This window comes from Pelodiscus sinensis, chromosome 12 (assembly GCF_049634645.1).
Source record: "Pelodiscus sinensis isolate JC-2024 chromosome 12, ASM4963464v1, whole genome shotgun sequence".
In the NCBI taxonomy this organism is placed as follows: domain Eukaryota; kingdom Metazoa; phylum Chordata; order Testudines; family Trionychidae; genus Pelodiscus; species Pelodiscus sinensis.
Window position 1 is genome coordinate 43,786,527 of NC_134722.1, and position 13,524 is coordinate 43,800,050.

General features: G+C 43.2%; 1 protein-coding gene across 4 annotated transcripts in view; it reads right to left on the reverse strand.

The window, feature by feature from the left end:
- The window catches only part of NUP93 (nucleoporin 93), a 176,322-nt gene that overhangs the window by 26,329 nt on the left and 136,469 nt on the right, over positions 1-13,524 (reverse strand). For all 4 annotated transcript variants that reach the window (XM_025180496.2, XM_075940391.1, XM_006114732.4 and 1 more), the window contains 8 exons: positions 8,811-8,943; positions 6,284-6,441; positions 3,317-3,482; positions 2,360-2,453; positions 1,148-1,339; positions 762-888; positions 594-666; positions 178-222 (listed from right to left, as the gene is read on the reverse strand). In XM_025180496.2, the coding sequence (XP_025036281.1) occupies positions 178-222; positions 594-666; positions 762-888; positions 1,148-1,339; positions 2,360-2,453; positions 3,317-3,482; positions 6,284-6,441; positions 8,811-8,943 (988 nt within the window). The remainder of the gene's footprint in view (positions 1-177; positions 223-593; positions 667-761; positions 889-1,147; positions 1,340-2,359; positions 2,454-3,316; positions 3,483-6,283; positions 6,442-8,810; positions 8,944-13,524) is intronic.

Sequence of the window (13,524 nt, forward strand, 5' to 3'; positions counted from 1 at the left end):
CCTATGGTATGACCTTGGCTCTGAAAAAATGCAGGGAAGCCAGAAATAGCCTAAAAAATGACTGGACAGTCAACTTGTGTGCATGCACACATCTGCACCCAGAGAATTGTATATTATTGTATCTATATCTACACATACACAGAAAGAGATTTCATATACAAAATACTTTCAACTCACCTTCCTGCTGCCATCATTTTCCAGCTTCCCCAGAATCATATCAAACTATAGGCACACACAAAAATGAAGAAAGAAAGGAAATTAACTATATACCTACACATGGTAGTAGCCTAAAGTTGCAGGGCTGAATATAACGCAGTGCACTCAGTGAAAACAAGATTTAAAATGAATGCATAAGAATGCAAACACCTCTGTGGTGTTGCATTAAACCAACACCAAACATTTGGTCATATGGCTTTCCTGAGACATGGATCTGTTTCCATACTTGTAATGGGGGAGAGAAACAGACCATTTGACAAATTAGATGTCTCAAGGTAATTTGCCTTAAGCAGTGCACAGGCCTTGAACTGGTCTTTTATAAAGGCTGTGAATTTCACCTTAATTGAGGAAGAGAGAAATTGGGTTCCCAAACGTACCTCCCTACTTTCTATTACTAGCTCACTAACACAACGCAAGAACATGTTCTCTCCTTGGCTATCCTTCTCCTTCCTGGAAAATAAAAAGAAAAGAAAACAAATTGGTGAATAGATTTTTTCTACAAAGTAGTATAATTGTGCTGCCAAATCTTGTAGGCAGACTCTTACCTGAGAAAGTAAAAATACTGCAGAGCTTCCCTGGGGTCTGTTGACTCAAATTTACGGGTGTAGAGCATCAAAAGGCGAATGAAATTAAGGCGCCTCATGCCAGGAGGGTCGCCAGCTTCATGACTTACTGTGATATTGGAAATAATAAGAACCAAAATAAGATTTCTTTGTATCAAATATTTTGGAACCATCCTACACTAACCTAATGATCAAAACACTGTTTCATCCAACATATTCATAGAGCGAGCAAATATCTGAACATCTCGACATGGTTAGGGAATGCTGGCAAGTTGCCGACTGTTGTTCAAATGATAGCTTAGGAAGGCTATGTCCATCTGCAGTCTCTCCAGGGTTAGAGGCAAGGGTGGGATGCATTCAGGACTTACACAGCTGTGCACTCTGCCCAGAGGATTTCAGGAGCAGCTTTAACTCAAAGAGGACCAAAGCAATGTGAACGGCATGACAACGCAAGCGCTCCATCCGAAAGAGAAAAGCAATTGCAGCTTCAAACTGTGCTGTCAAGAACAATACTTGGAAGTAGAGAAGAGGTTGCTGATTCACTGCAAAATGCGATTCACCTGAAAAGAAACACATGTGTGAGTGAAGATGATTGTGCCCCTGAGATCTTTGACAGTAGGTAATTCCTGCCACAGTACATCACCATTGTTAACTCACGCTACATGGAAATAAACTCACAAGACAAAACAGAACATCTAATCACACATTTCTAGCTTGTCCCATTGCACAAAGATGGAGAAAGACCGAAGTATAACAATGTGTTTGGAAAGCAGAAGGGAATACTGTTCCTCATTAGGAAAGGCGTCCCTCTTCTTCCTCCTAAACAAGATGCCTTGAATGGAATAGATTCTCCAAGTGTGTCAACTGTTATTCCAGTACAAAGCAAGTGCATGATCACCAGATCAGACTTTGCCACTCACTCGCAGCAGTGGTAGCCATTTACACGCTCTGCACTTACTATACAAGCATGTAAATGACACAAATGCAGAGCAGTGGAGAATCAGACCCCCTAGTCCTTCGGCAATCAGAACAACCAGATGAATTTTGAATGACAGGCATCCAGGGGAGGAACTGGATCCTCCCACCTTCCCAAAACCTTCCAAAGTGGAAATGATTTATACAGCCAAGTTCCTGCCACATTCACTGGTTTGAGTCTTCAGTGAGTGACTTGGTATGCTCATCTCCAGGCAGTAAATCAGGAATTCTTATGCTCAGACATGTTGGGGAAAAAAAGACAATCCTGCAACTGAGAAAGACTCATTTTTTTCCTCTTTATTCCAACAACCGCCTCCGCTAGAAGAGTTTAGCAGATCCAGGAAAAGAGAAAATGATCTGCAATTTGAAACTGACACAACACATGGCACTCCTGCTACAGACAGCACAGGGGTGCTAATTACCTCGCCAAATGAAAAGCCATATGAACCATTCCATAGTTCCAGTAAGCTATACTGTTGCTCTCAGAGTCAGAGATCTGGAAATAAGCAACGGAGCTGCTGAAGGGTGTAACTGGATTTCAGAATTTACATAAGTAGAAAGTACTTTAAGCGGACGGGTAGAATCCCAGCAGAAGAGTCCCTTACCATAGTCTTCAAGTAGTTGTTTCTGGAACTGTGATAATGTCAACCTGTCCTGGGGGGAGCTGGTACCATCATCATCAAAACACACCTGGTTCAGCTAAACACAAAAAGGGAGAAACATGGATCTTTAAGTTACTTTCTCCTGCACGATGGATTCAATCGAAAAGTACTCTTCCATGAACTGACCAGCTCACTAGCAGCCACCATCAGTCAAAGAGGAACCAAGTCAAATCAATTGCTGGAGTATGAAGATACTACAAAGAAGAATAGTAGAGTTCCAGTTTGGCACACCTTAATAGTGTATGCAATCAAGTTAAATCCATGGCACACAAGCCACCAATAATAATGACAATATTTTAAACTTATATGGCAACCTTACTAGTCCTTATTCCCTGGCTTCCATATAGAAGAAAATACTCAAATGACTAGCATTTTACCCATATTCCCATCAGCATGGTAGCTCCCTAGAGGTGTTCACATTTTCTTCTCTCAACTCCCAAACCAACATTTCAGCCAAGATCCATCCAGGAAGGATGAACTGTAAAGTACTCAGTTTGCAACAAGTTAGCTATGCTCCTTACTTGGCTGAAATTGATTGCTGTTGAATGAGGAGAGCCAATCTCTTTTCACAGAAGACAAGTAAGCTGCCTTGACACTAGCCAGCTTTGGTGGCACAAGGAACAAGAGACTGGAGTTGGGAAAGGTTTCTGTCACCACAATGGCCCTAAACCTTGTCAAGTTAATGTAACAGAAAGAGCTAAGATTGGAATGCACTGGAATGGAGAATAATTCTGTGTAACACAGGAGGAAGAGCCACTTTCCTCACCTTCCAACAGTTTTATGGGTCAGTTCTTCAGTTACTGAATGTCAGTGTAGATCTTCTGATGTCAATAGGCAAATGCTCATTTATATCGACTGAGGATGTGACTTACTCAATGTACGTATTAAAATAACACTTACCTTTAACCAAAGATAATCTTCTGTTTTGTCAGCAACTTCACTCTGGTTATCGGCAATATCACAGCGGCCAATGAGACAATAAACAGCCCTTTTATAAGGGTCTGTATTGTTCCTCAGGGCTCGTCTGTAGTGCAGACGAAGCTTGTTTTCAGTTGCAGGGGACAATCTAAAAAATAAAATCAAATGATTATACAAAAAGCTTTGAAACACTCTACCAATTCCAGCCTTCTCCATGTTAGGACACTTTGCAACAGCCAGAAAAACTTATTGTAGAGTACAGCTTGACAGGGATGAGTGAAATGCATAAAAGAGTCTGGGAAACACACATTGCAAGGCAATCCTTGCACTTATGACTGCAAACAAACAAGCAAGCATTACAACTGCAGATCTGTCATGGCAAAAAAAAAAAAAAAATCACAGAGCTGTGATGGTAAATTTAGCAAAAATCTTGGGTTTAATAGTGACTGCTCTGTGATGATAAAAAAAAAATGCCCAGACAAATGAAATTCAACTATACAGCTTCAAAATCAGAGCAATCCAGTGTTGTCCTCCTCCATCGCTGCTTCATCCTCGCCACAATGAAGAGACAATGACCACCTGTAGTGACACCCTCCACAATGGCTTTGCATTCCTAATGCTGGCCTGGTAAGGGGTCCAAGGAAGGGAGGGGCACTGGACAGTTAGCCTCCCTTGCAGTCACCTTGGGCTGGGCCTGGCTTTCTGTTCTAGGTGGTGTGACCTGACACACAGGATTATAGCATTGCTCAGCTTTGCCCCAGCCACCTTTCCGTCATGACAAAGGGGCAGCCAGGCCCGATCTGAGGGAGTGCACTAGGTCACAATGCCACTCACTCAGATTCAGCCCAGGCGCCTTTCATCTCTCCCTATAGTCGTGACAGAGGATGGCAGAACTAAACCTGAGGTGCCTCTGTCCCTATCCACCAGATTGCAACACCCAGACTGGGAAGCTAGGTCCAGTGGGACATGGGAGCAGACTGCAGCATGAGTGCAAGGTAAGGTGGTCTCTATCTTCAATGCACCCCCACCTCCAGTGGTCCAGTGGGATGACCCACATAAAGCATTCCCATGCCGAAGTTCCGGCAAACACAGAAGTTACAGTATCTAGGACTTTTTCACCAGCACGGCAACCTGCAGTCCTAATAATATGAATGTCATTTGCATAAGAATTGAAGAATGTGTTTACATCATTAGATGGATAGCAATTATTTGGGCCTGAGGAGGAACCACCTTTTAAGTAATTATCAGTTACACAGTCAATAGGAATACTCAGGTGAGTAAACATTACTCATGAGGAGTGTGGTTTCATCTTTATCATTAAGCATTTCCATAGTGTGCTGTATGACGTGTTTTCCTTAGAAAAAAGCCTAGAGTTGAACCAATAAAAATGAAACATTCTCATTTGTCAAGTCTGCAGCCAGAGCACCTTTTTATAACTGTAATAAAGCCAGAACACATCAATTATAACACATAATATTAAAATATGTGTCATAGAAACAACAATAGATTCTTCATGGAGGTTTCTGGAACAGTAATGTGCACTAGTTCAGATTTAACTTTTCAGAGTAGTTTGTAAATCAATCTACCTTAGGCAAGGAACAAATAAAAACTTGACTAATGGCCTATGTAGCATCTTTCATAATTATTCTTTGAGATCTTCATCCTGCAAGAATCAAATACGTGAATAACTTTACACACACAATGACCTCCATTGTGCTCAATGTATTTGGAGGCCTGGGGATCTTAATTTGTAGGACTCATACTGTCACAAGGGGAAGTGAGACCCAGAGGGTATGTCCATACTGCAATAAAAGACCCACAACCAGCCTGGGCCAGCTAACTTTTAGGCTCATGGGGGTCGGACTATAGGGCTATAAAACTCTGGTGTAGAGCTCTGGCAGGAGCCTAGGCTCTAGGACCCTGCAAGGTTGGACCCAGGCTCCCGCCTGAGCCCAGAAGTCTACACTGCAATGCAATAGCCCTGTGACCCAAGCCCTGCAAGCACAAGTTAGCTGCCACAGGGCAGCTGTGGGTGTTAGCTGCAGTGTAGACATACCCTAAAGGGCTCAAGTGCTCATGGTGTCGCTGACCCGAACCCTCAATTCTCCAGGTCCTGGACAGCACCTCAACCACTGGTAAGAGTGACTCTGTGTTCCCTGCTCATGGAGAACAGTTAATTCTCACAGATTCCAGCAGGACGAGCTCTAAGTCACCTGTACTCTGTGAAATGATGGAGTAGTGAGTAGCTGAGAAGAACAGGCATAGATCAGATCTGAGGCTTCAGTCCCTTTAAATGGCCCAGTTTATTCTGTAAAAAATACCAGTTTCCTTCGCTACATAGCTAGTTGTGTGAAAACAATCACTGCAAAGAGTAAAATATAGGATATATGATAGCTCAGCTCTTTGATCTATTAGGTCCAATATCCTACCCTGATACAGAAAATGGATCATCCATTAAAATAATTGAAGCTATAACTACTAAATTAGTTTTGAAATGCAAATTCCTGCATATTTTCAATCTCTCTCGGTTTCTAGACTTCAAAGCCATGAATTAAAAATGCGAAAACTTCTTTTGTGTAAATCAGTGTTTCTCAAAGTGGTCTGTGGATTCACTCACAGAAACCTGCTAACTGGCCAATCTGGTTTGTTTATTTACCAGCTCCGCAGCCACACAACCTTGCAGCTCGCGCCAGCTCTGGTTGCCTGGAGCCAATGGGAGTCATGAGTCTGCGGAGCTAGTAAGGAAACAAACCAGAGTGACCAGTTAGCAGGTTTCTCAGTGTGGATCTGAGGACGACTTTGAGAAACACTGGTATAAGTTAGGCAATACACATAATAGCCAACCATATTCACGAGAAGAAACATCAGGGTTTCATTTTCCTCCCAAAGCATTAACTTTACTCCACAGCAATTCTTCATTACATATAGATTTTTCAGAGCTCACAATACCTTTTATCTTTACTGTGTATATACTCCTGGAACCAGGTTTTAAACTCCCCCAGTTGGTGCTGTGCCCGATTCACCACGTGCAAAGCTGCGATTAAATCTCCACAGCGCATGCAATAGTAAATCAATGCCCAAACAGGATGGCCTTCCACCTCTCCATCCTGAAAATAAAGAAAGATTTTAAGAATAGAATAATAGCTTGCACAATATGCACAATGGTCTCAAGTTGCAGTGGGGGAGTTCTAAGTTGGATACTAGGAAAAACTATTTCACTAGGAGGGTGGTGAAGCACTGGAATGGGTTATCTAGGGAGATGGTAGAATCTCCATTTCTAGAGGTTTTTAAGTCCTGGCTTGACAAGGCCCTGGATGGGATAATTTAGTTGGGATTGATCCTGCTTTTAGCAGCAGGTTGGACTTGAAGACCTCCTGAGGTCTCTTCTAACCTTATGATTCTATATTTTGATTTATTTTTCTTTACACGCACCAAGCCATCTTGTTTATTTTGTTCCAGCAAAATACTCAAGTTCTCTCTCATACTCAATTCTCCATTGACTTCAGGCAGAATTCAATTTGTGTAACAAAAATACAGGATGAGGGCCATCTGATGTAAGTTCCAGAAAATCTGTGCATGCCTGTGGCTATTAAATAACATCCTGCTTTTAAGCTCCCTCTCTCCCACATTTTCTTCTCTGGGTGTGAACTCTTAAATCATACTAGCAGCATCTGTACATTTCTTCCTGGGACTTGTACTTTGCTGGGGAAAATCACAAACCAGCCAGATATGAGACACCCAATCACATAAGCAGTGACTTGCTTAGTCACAATGGAACAAGCAGAAGAGGACAATTGGGCAGTTGGCAGTTAATACATTCCTGTGGGCACTCTGAAGGGCTGTGAGGGAAATTACTCTGCCTTCCAGCTGCATAACATCACAGCAACAAAGGGAATCAGTGGGAAGGGAGCAAGAGTGGGATTTGAGTCCGTAACAGAGTTCTGGATACAGAATTGCCCTCTTTACTCACTATTTATTTGGCACTTCTAGGCCTGGAACTGGTCAGGCCTCATCTGTCTACCTATAGGCAACAGAATTATTAGAGCTGCATCAGTCCCAGGATATTAGAAAGACAGAGTGAGTGAGGTCATATCTTTTATTGGACCATGCTTGAGTTTCTCATCACCAGAAGTTGGTCCAATAAAAGGCATTACCTTACCCATTGTCTGTCTCTCTCTCACAGGAAACAGAAGCATTCAGTATCTCTCCAATTGCTCCACTGAACTGCTTTTTGTACCTTTCTACAGAAATACTCCTCAGCTAAGATCACCACATCCTCGAGCCCGTGCAATTCAGGTTAGAACAACAGGCACAAAAGCCCAGATGGGTTTGGTGATGGAAAGAATACATATTTTTATTTATTATAATAAGTGATGTTCTAAGCTCATCCAATCATAAGATGATTTTATGCTGCTGGCAGCCTCCATGAGCCCCACTGCCACCCCCTCATGACCAGACCTTGCAATGCCTGGCATACACTGTTACCCAGGGTTGTTGGATTCAAGAGGTTCAAGTGTATTTGGGTTCAATTGTTTGTACAGGTTGAACATCTCTAGTCCGGCACCCTTGGGATCTGACTGGTTCCGAAGGAGAGAATTTTCTGGACGTTTGGAGGTCAATATTTATCTAGCAGCATTACCAACATTTCCACTGCTCACTGGGCTGTTAGAGGACATTGTGTGGGAAATAACAGCACAGAACACTGAGAGTTAGGACTTATGGCTGTAATCAAACTTTATGGGACTGAGAGAAACTTGGCCACATCCTTGAAAAGTGGACATCCAGCTAGCTAAAAACATTCCGGACGACAGTTGTTTCTGGACAAGAAAGTCCTGGATTAGAGAGCTTCAACCTGTATTTGCAAATCTTTTATCTAATATTTTTGACAGGATTTCAACCCAGCCTCCCTATTTGCACCTATAATTTTGCAGGGCAGGCAACCGTTGGCACAATAGTTGGAAATGGCTTTGGTTAGATTGTTAAATACTTGATTTCTGCCTGGGTTTCGGTTTCAGTGGTTAGACATTGCAGTAGCAGCAACTGTGCCACCACAGCACTATTAGTGCAAAGTCATGCCCACAATTACTTGCACCTGCAATCTGAAGCAGCAAAAAGACGACTGCTTTTTCTGTGTTTAAATTTAGCCCTTTAAAACGACAGCTGGGTGATTTTTCTATTTTAAACAGTTTAATAAATTTGAATGCTCTTTTAAGACAAACATTCATAATTCTAAGGCTTAAATATAGAAAATCACCATTTGGTAACTGTTTCTAAAGCAAGTCCGCTTGTGCCTAATGATTATATACTCTATTATACCAATGAACTGTTACTGTTATTCAGCAAAGGAAAAAAAGAGCACTTCATAATGCAATCTATATAAAATAAAATCATCAGTGGGTTGTGTTGGCATCATGCCTACACTAGTGTGAAGAGGTGTACAGCATTTTAGCTGTATTAGTAACGGTAGCACACATACCTGTAGACCGGGGACAGGTGCTGGGAGCTTGATATTAAGGAAGCTGCGGACTAGTTGGTAAGTCCCAGGTACGCCACCCAATTGAGCCTGGTGTAAGTTTCCAAAAACCGTCACCAAAGTATAATCCTTATAACTGTAAGAAAGCAATTTAATAAAGTAAAACACAATCTCTGCAAAAAGTCTCTGACTAGGGTTGCCAGATGGTTTAACCCAAAATACCAACCTCCCCCCCCCAAAAAAAACACTGGGGAAAAAAATCTGTTGAGGGGAAAAAAAGGGGGGGGGGGGAGAGAGACCAAAGTTGTTGAGAAAAAAAAAGGACCCCAAGAGCTAAGCAAAAATAAATAAATAAAATAAAATAGCATTAAAACAGCATGGCCCCTTTAAGTGTGTGCAAAGTCAGACTAGGGATAGGAAGAGGAGAGATTGAGCACTAAGACCCAGGGAAGGCATTGCTTCCCCTTGGTCAGGTCTTCAGTCTTTTTGCTGGCGGCCATCTTGTTTTCTTGGTCCAGCCAGAAGGGAGCTTCCCTGCAGAACCAGATAAGCATGGGGGCCAGGGGCTGGGCCCAGTTGCTGAGTGTGTCGTAGGATTGCCAGGTTCCTGGACATTTTAGGTGTCTGGTATTTTCTGAATTTTTTTTACCAGACAGGAGGCGAAAATACCGGCCTGTCCGGGTCAATACCGGACACCTGGCAACCTTACCTCTGACTTCCTGTTTAACAGAACCATCTATCTTTGAGTGTATTACTTGGATGTGCAAACACTATCATAGGGACAACATGATCCATGGAGTTAAGTTCCTTAATCCAGATGTTTCTAGGTGGAAATCATTTGAGAAATTGTACATTTTGAATTTCACAGTTCACTTCTCATGCTAGCAAAAACTATTTTCTTCTCATTATGTTAACTAGCATAAAATAACATTTAAGATCCCATATGCCTGTACTCACAATCTCTGTAATGGAGAAATGATAAATAAGGCACTATGAATTGCAGGATGATTGTCAAATAATTGTGGCTGAGTTGTGGACAAGACATGTAAAATTATGGAAAGGTAATAATGAACCTACATTAACTACAGTAATTTGAAAAAGCCAGTGAAAACCTATTTGTTGAAAAAAATATTTGCTGGAACAATAAAAACATGTGTGCATTATGTTACATCTGATAATTTAATTTTTTTTGATAACCAGACATTTTCCTGTAACTATATCATAGTAGCTAATCAGCTCAGATAAATACTACAGGTTGACTGGGACTCTATGGTTCAGAAACAGCCATGGTCAGGTAGGCCCACAGATGTTGCAAGATGAGAACGCCCCAGGGGCAGAAGTTGCTGGCAGCTTGGAGTGGAGCCAGCAGGGCAGCAGAGTTAGTGGGGCTCTAGAGCCAACAGACGGCAGGGCAGGGAAGGCAGAGGGGGAGTTTATGGGGCAGTGGAGCCCGCAGCCAGCAGAGCTGCCGGGAGCTCCAGTGGGGTGGCGGGGCTGCTGCGAGGCCAGCAGGGCCACCAGGAGCTCCGATGGGACTGCTGAAGCTTGTGGAGGCAGAAGGCTGGGAAAAGGAGCCCAGGTGGCTGGGGAGAGGAACCCAGCAGAGAGGCTGGTGCCACTCCTTCCCTCCAGATCTCCCCTCCAGCAAACTCCCTTGTCTGGGACCGGTCAGGTCCCGCAGGTGCCACAGGGAGGTCCAACATGTACTAGACTTATGGAAGGGAAAGTGTGTGTTACAAACCACAAAATGTATGTAAAATTGTGGAATACACAAAGCAAGCTAATTAAAAATCAAAACTGCAAGGGAAGCCTTGTGGAAATTGCAGGAGCTCCAGTTTCCACAATACCATGAATTAAGTAAGGCCTTAACAATACACTTCAGAGACATCGACTTACCATAAGGGAACAAGAGAAAAGGGAATTTAGATGCAAAATCTCTATATGCAGAAAATGGATCTGAGAACACCCTTGTTCAGGGAACAGTGAAAGTAATTCACCAATGTGAGCTAATAAATTATCCATGTACTGAAACTACAGGGAACAGGCTGGAAAAGGAGTTAAAAAACTGTAGCAACATTATAAGGATGGCGGGGACAGATGACTCCCACTTTTTTCCTTCAGCCAATAATGAACTAATGAAATTCAACAGCCTTTTACTTAGTGTGTGAGCTACAGAAAACCAAGTTAGAAGATTAATACATGAGAGTAAAATACATGTGTGAAAAGCTGTGCTAGATCTACTAAAGTTTCATATCACCTGGTAGGATGTCTAGAGTTATACTTAAGTATGTGCTCTGCAGGGTTTAAGACTACAGATGTCTACTGTAAGTAACCAGACACAAGGCCAGCTGTTAGTGACTTAAATTTACCAAAGGCACACCTGAAGCGTGAGGGGGTGTGACAACTGAAGCAGAGAAGGCCAATGTATGGCAAATAAAAATGAATGCTGCACAGCATGTTACTGGGTTTTAAAAATAAACAGACTGAAGGGCCTCATTTCAAAAACTGTCCAAGAAAAAATGTATATGCAACTGCATGTCTGCTTTGTGTTTGCAATCAATGTGGCTGTGATCACGTTGGATACTCAGTGAATTGAGTGAAGACACAAATTGACCTGTTGTGCAGAGGAGTCTTTGTATTAGTCAATTCATCTGGAAATAGATGGGTTTGCTGTCAGGAAGCTCATGAGTGATAATGAGCGACAGTGTGCTGATGAGTTTTCAACTCTTCATAGTCAGGAGGATGTGATGATGGGAAGGGAAAACATCTTATCTCAACATACTGTTTCAGGGCCCACTGCCTTAGCTCTCCCCCCAAAAAACTGATGTAAGGTTCTGTCTATTGTTTGCTCTCCACTATCATACTTTCCAGGTACAGTAGACTTCCGATAATCCGGCATCTTTTGGACATAGTGGTGCCGGATTATCAGATTTGCCAGAGAATCAGGAGGTCTGGTACAGCTGCACGGCTTAACAGCTGGCCAGGACACAATCTCCCTCCCTCTCCCCTCCCCTTTCCTCTTCGCAGCTCCTCCCTGCTGTAACCTGATCTTCCTCCCCCTCCCGTCCCTTCTCCCCTTCTCTGAAGCAAAACACTCTTTTCCATACTGTAACACGATCCTACTCCCTCTCCCCCTTCCCCAACCTTATGCTCCCTCTGGTTAGAGCCAGCACCTGTGCTGAGCGGCAGGCTTTTTAATCAGCTGGTCAGGAACGCTTGGCATTTTGATGCCGGAGTATCAGGAGTGCCAAACAGTTGGATGCCGGACTATCAGAGTTTTACTGTAACATGATGATGGCAGTTACTGGCAGGAAGGACACTCACGTGGCTCTGTGACTATGCATGCAATGAACAGTTCAGATTCTGTAATGCTCCAAGCACAACAGACTCTTGCAATGAATCCTAACTCTGTGGACACTCTACCTCAGGGGTGGGCAATAATTTTTTTGTAGGGGGCCACTTCAGAAATTTTTGAAGTGGCCCCAGGCTGCGCTGCAAGGGACAGGGCCTCAAGTGGAAGAGGCGGGGCCAGGATATTCCCTGCTTTCCCACCCACAGACCATGACTGGTCTGGGGGTGACGGAGTGCTTTTGCCCCCTCTTTCCCAGAGGTTCCTCCTAAGTGCCCATGCCCCTGTGGATGGGGGAAGAATTTGTGCACTCCTCCTTCTGCCCCCAGGCTAATCATGGCTTGGGGGTGGGGAAGCACGCAAAGTCTCCTCTCGCCCTTCCATGAGAGCGTGGTACTTCTAAGTGCCACGTCCTCCTTGCAGGGCAGGACAGGAAACTTCGTGTGCTCCCCACACTCCCAGGCCCTGATTGGCCTGGAGGCAGGGGAGTGGCAGGGCCTCTGCGGGCTGGATCAACCCACGTGGCAGGCCGGATCCAGTCTGCAGAGGCCCTTTTGCCCACCCCTGCTCTACCTGCTGTTGCTGTTGTTTTATGCACGCAACCATGCATGCACCTTATTCAAGCTCTGACAATTTATGCTCCAGATCTTGCTGAGATTTGCTGGGACTAATGATCTGTGTCTGGCCTGCCTGGCCTAAATTCTATCAGACACTTTTTGGCCCTCTTTCTTAAAAGCAAACAAAAAAAATATGGGCTATTGATTTACCTGTGTTTTCATATAGTAACTTGGAGAAGCATATGAAAAACATTCAGTTTCCTAATCATTAGGCATAAGCGGGTTTGTTCACGAGTCTTGCTTAGCACATAAACTTACATTTTGCGGGATTTCTACTGCAAACACACACAAGAGAAAACAGGCCTAGCTCCCTTTATAGTTTCACAGGCATGGAGTTATAAAAATAATTCCCTCTCCCTTCATTTTCATATGCTTCAATTGAACTGCAGTTTCCTGACTTCTTTTGTAAAGAAGAATTTTCAGTATCAATGCATGAAAGGGAAGCAGAACTGCATTTATACACATTTTCAGCAAAGCATGCTCCCCGCTTCCCTCAGCTCTAGTTTCTCTATTTCATTAGCAAACCAAAAGGAATGAGGAAGAGGGAGACTTTGGTTTTTCAGACAGGGATAATTTACCTATTTTAATTAGTTGAATTATGTGCAGCATCTGTTCATCACTGTGGCAAGTAGATAAAGAGGGTCAGGGAAGGAATAAAAGAGTATTTTCAGAACAGACTCCCAATGGACTCAACGATTTTTTCAAAATTGAAATAGTTTTCCACCCCACTGGCTGCTCTTAGCCCAGCAGA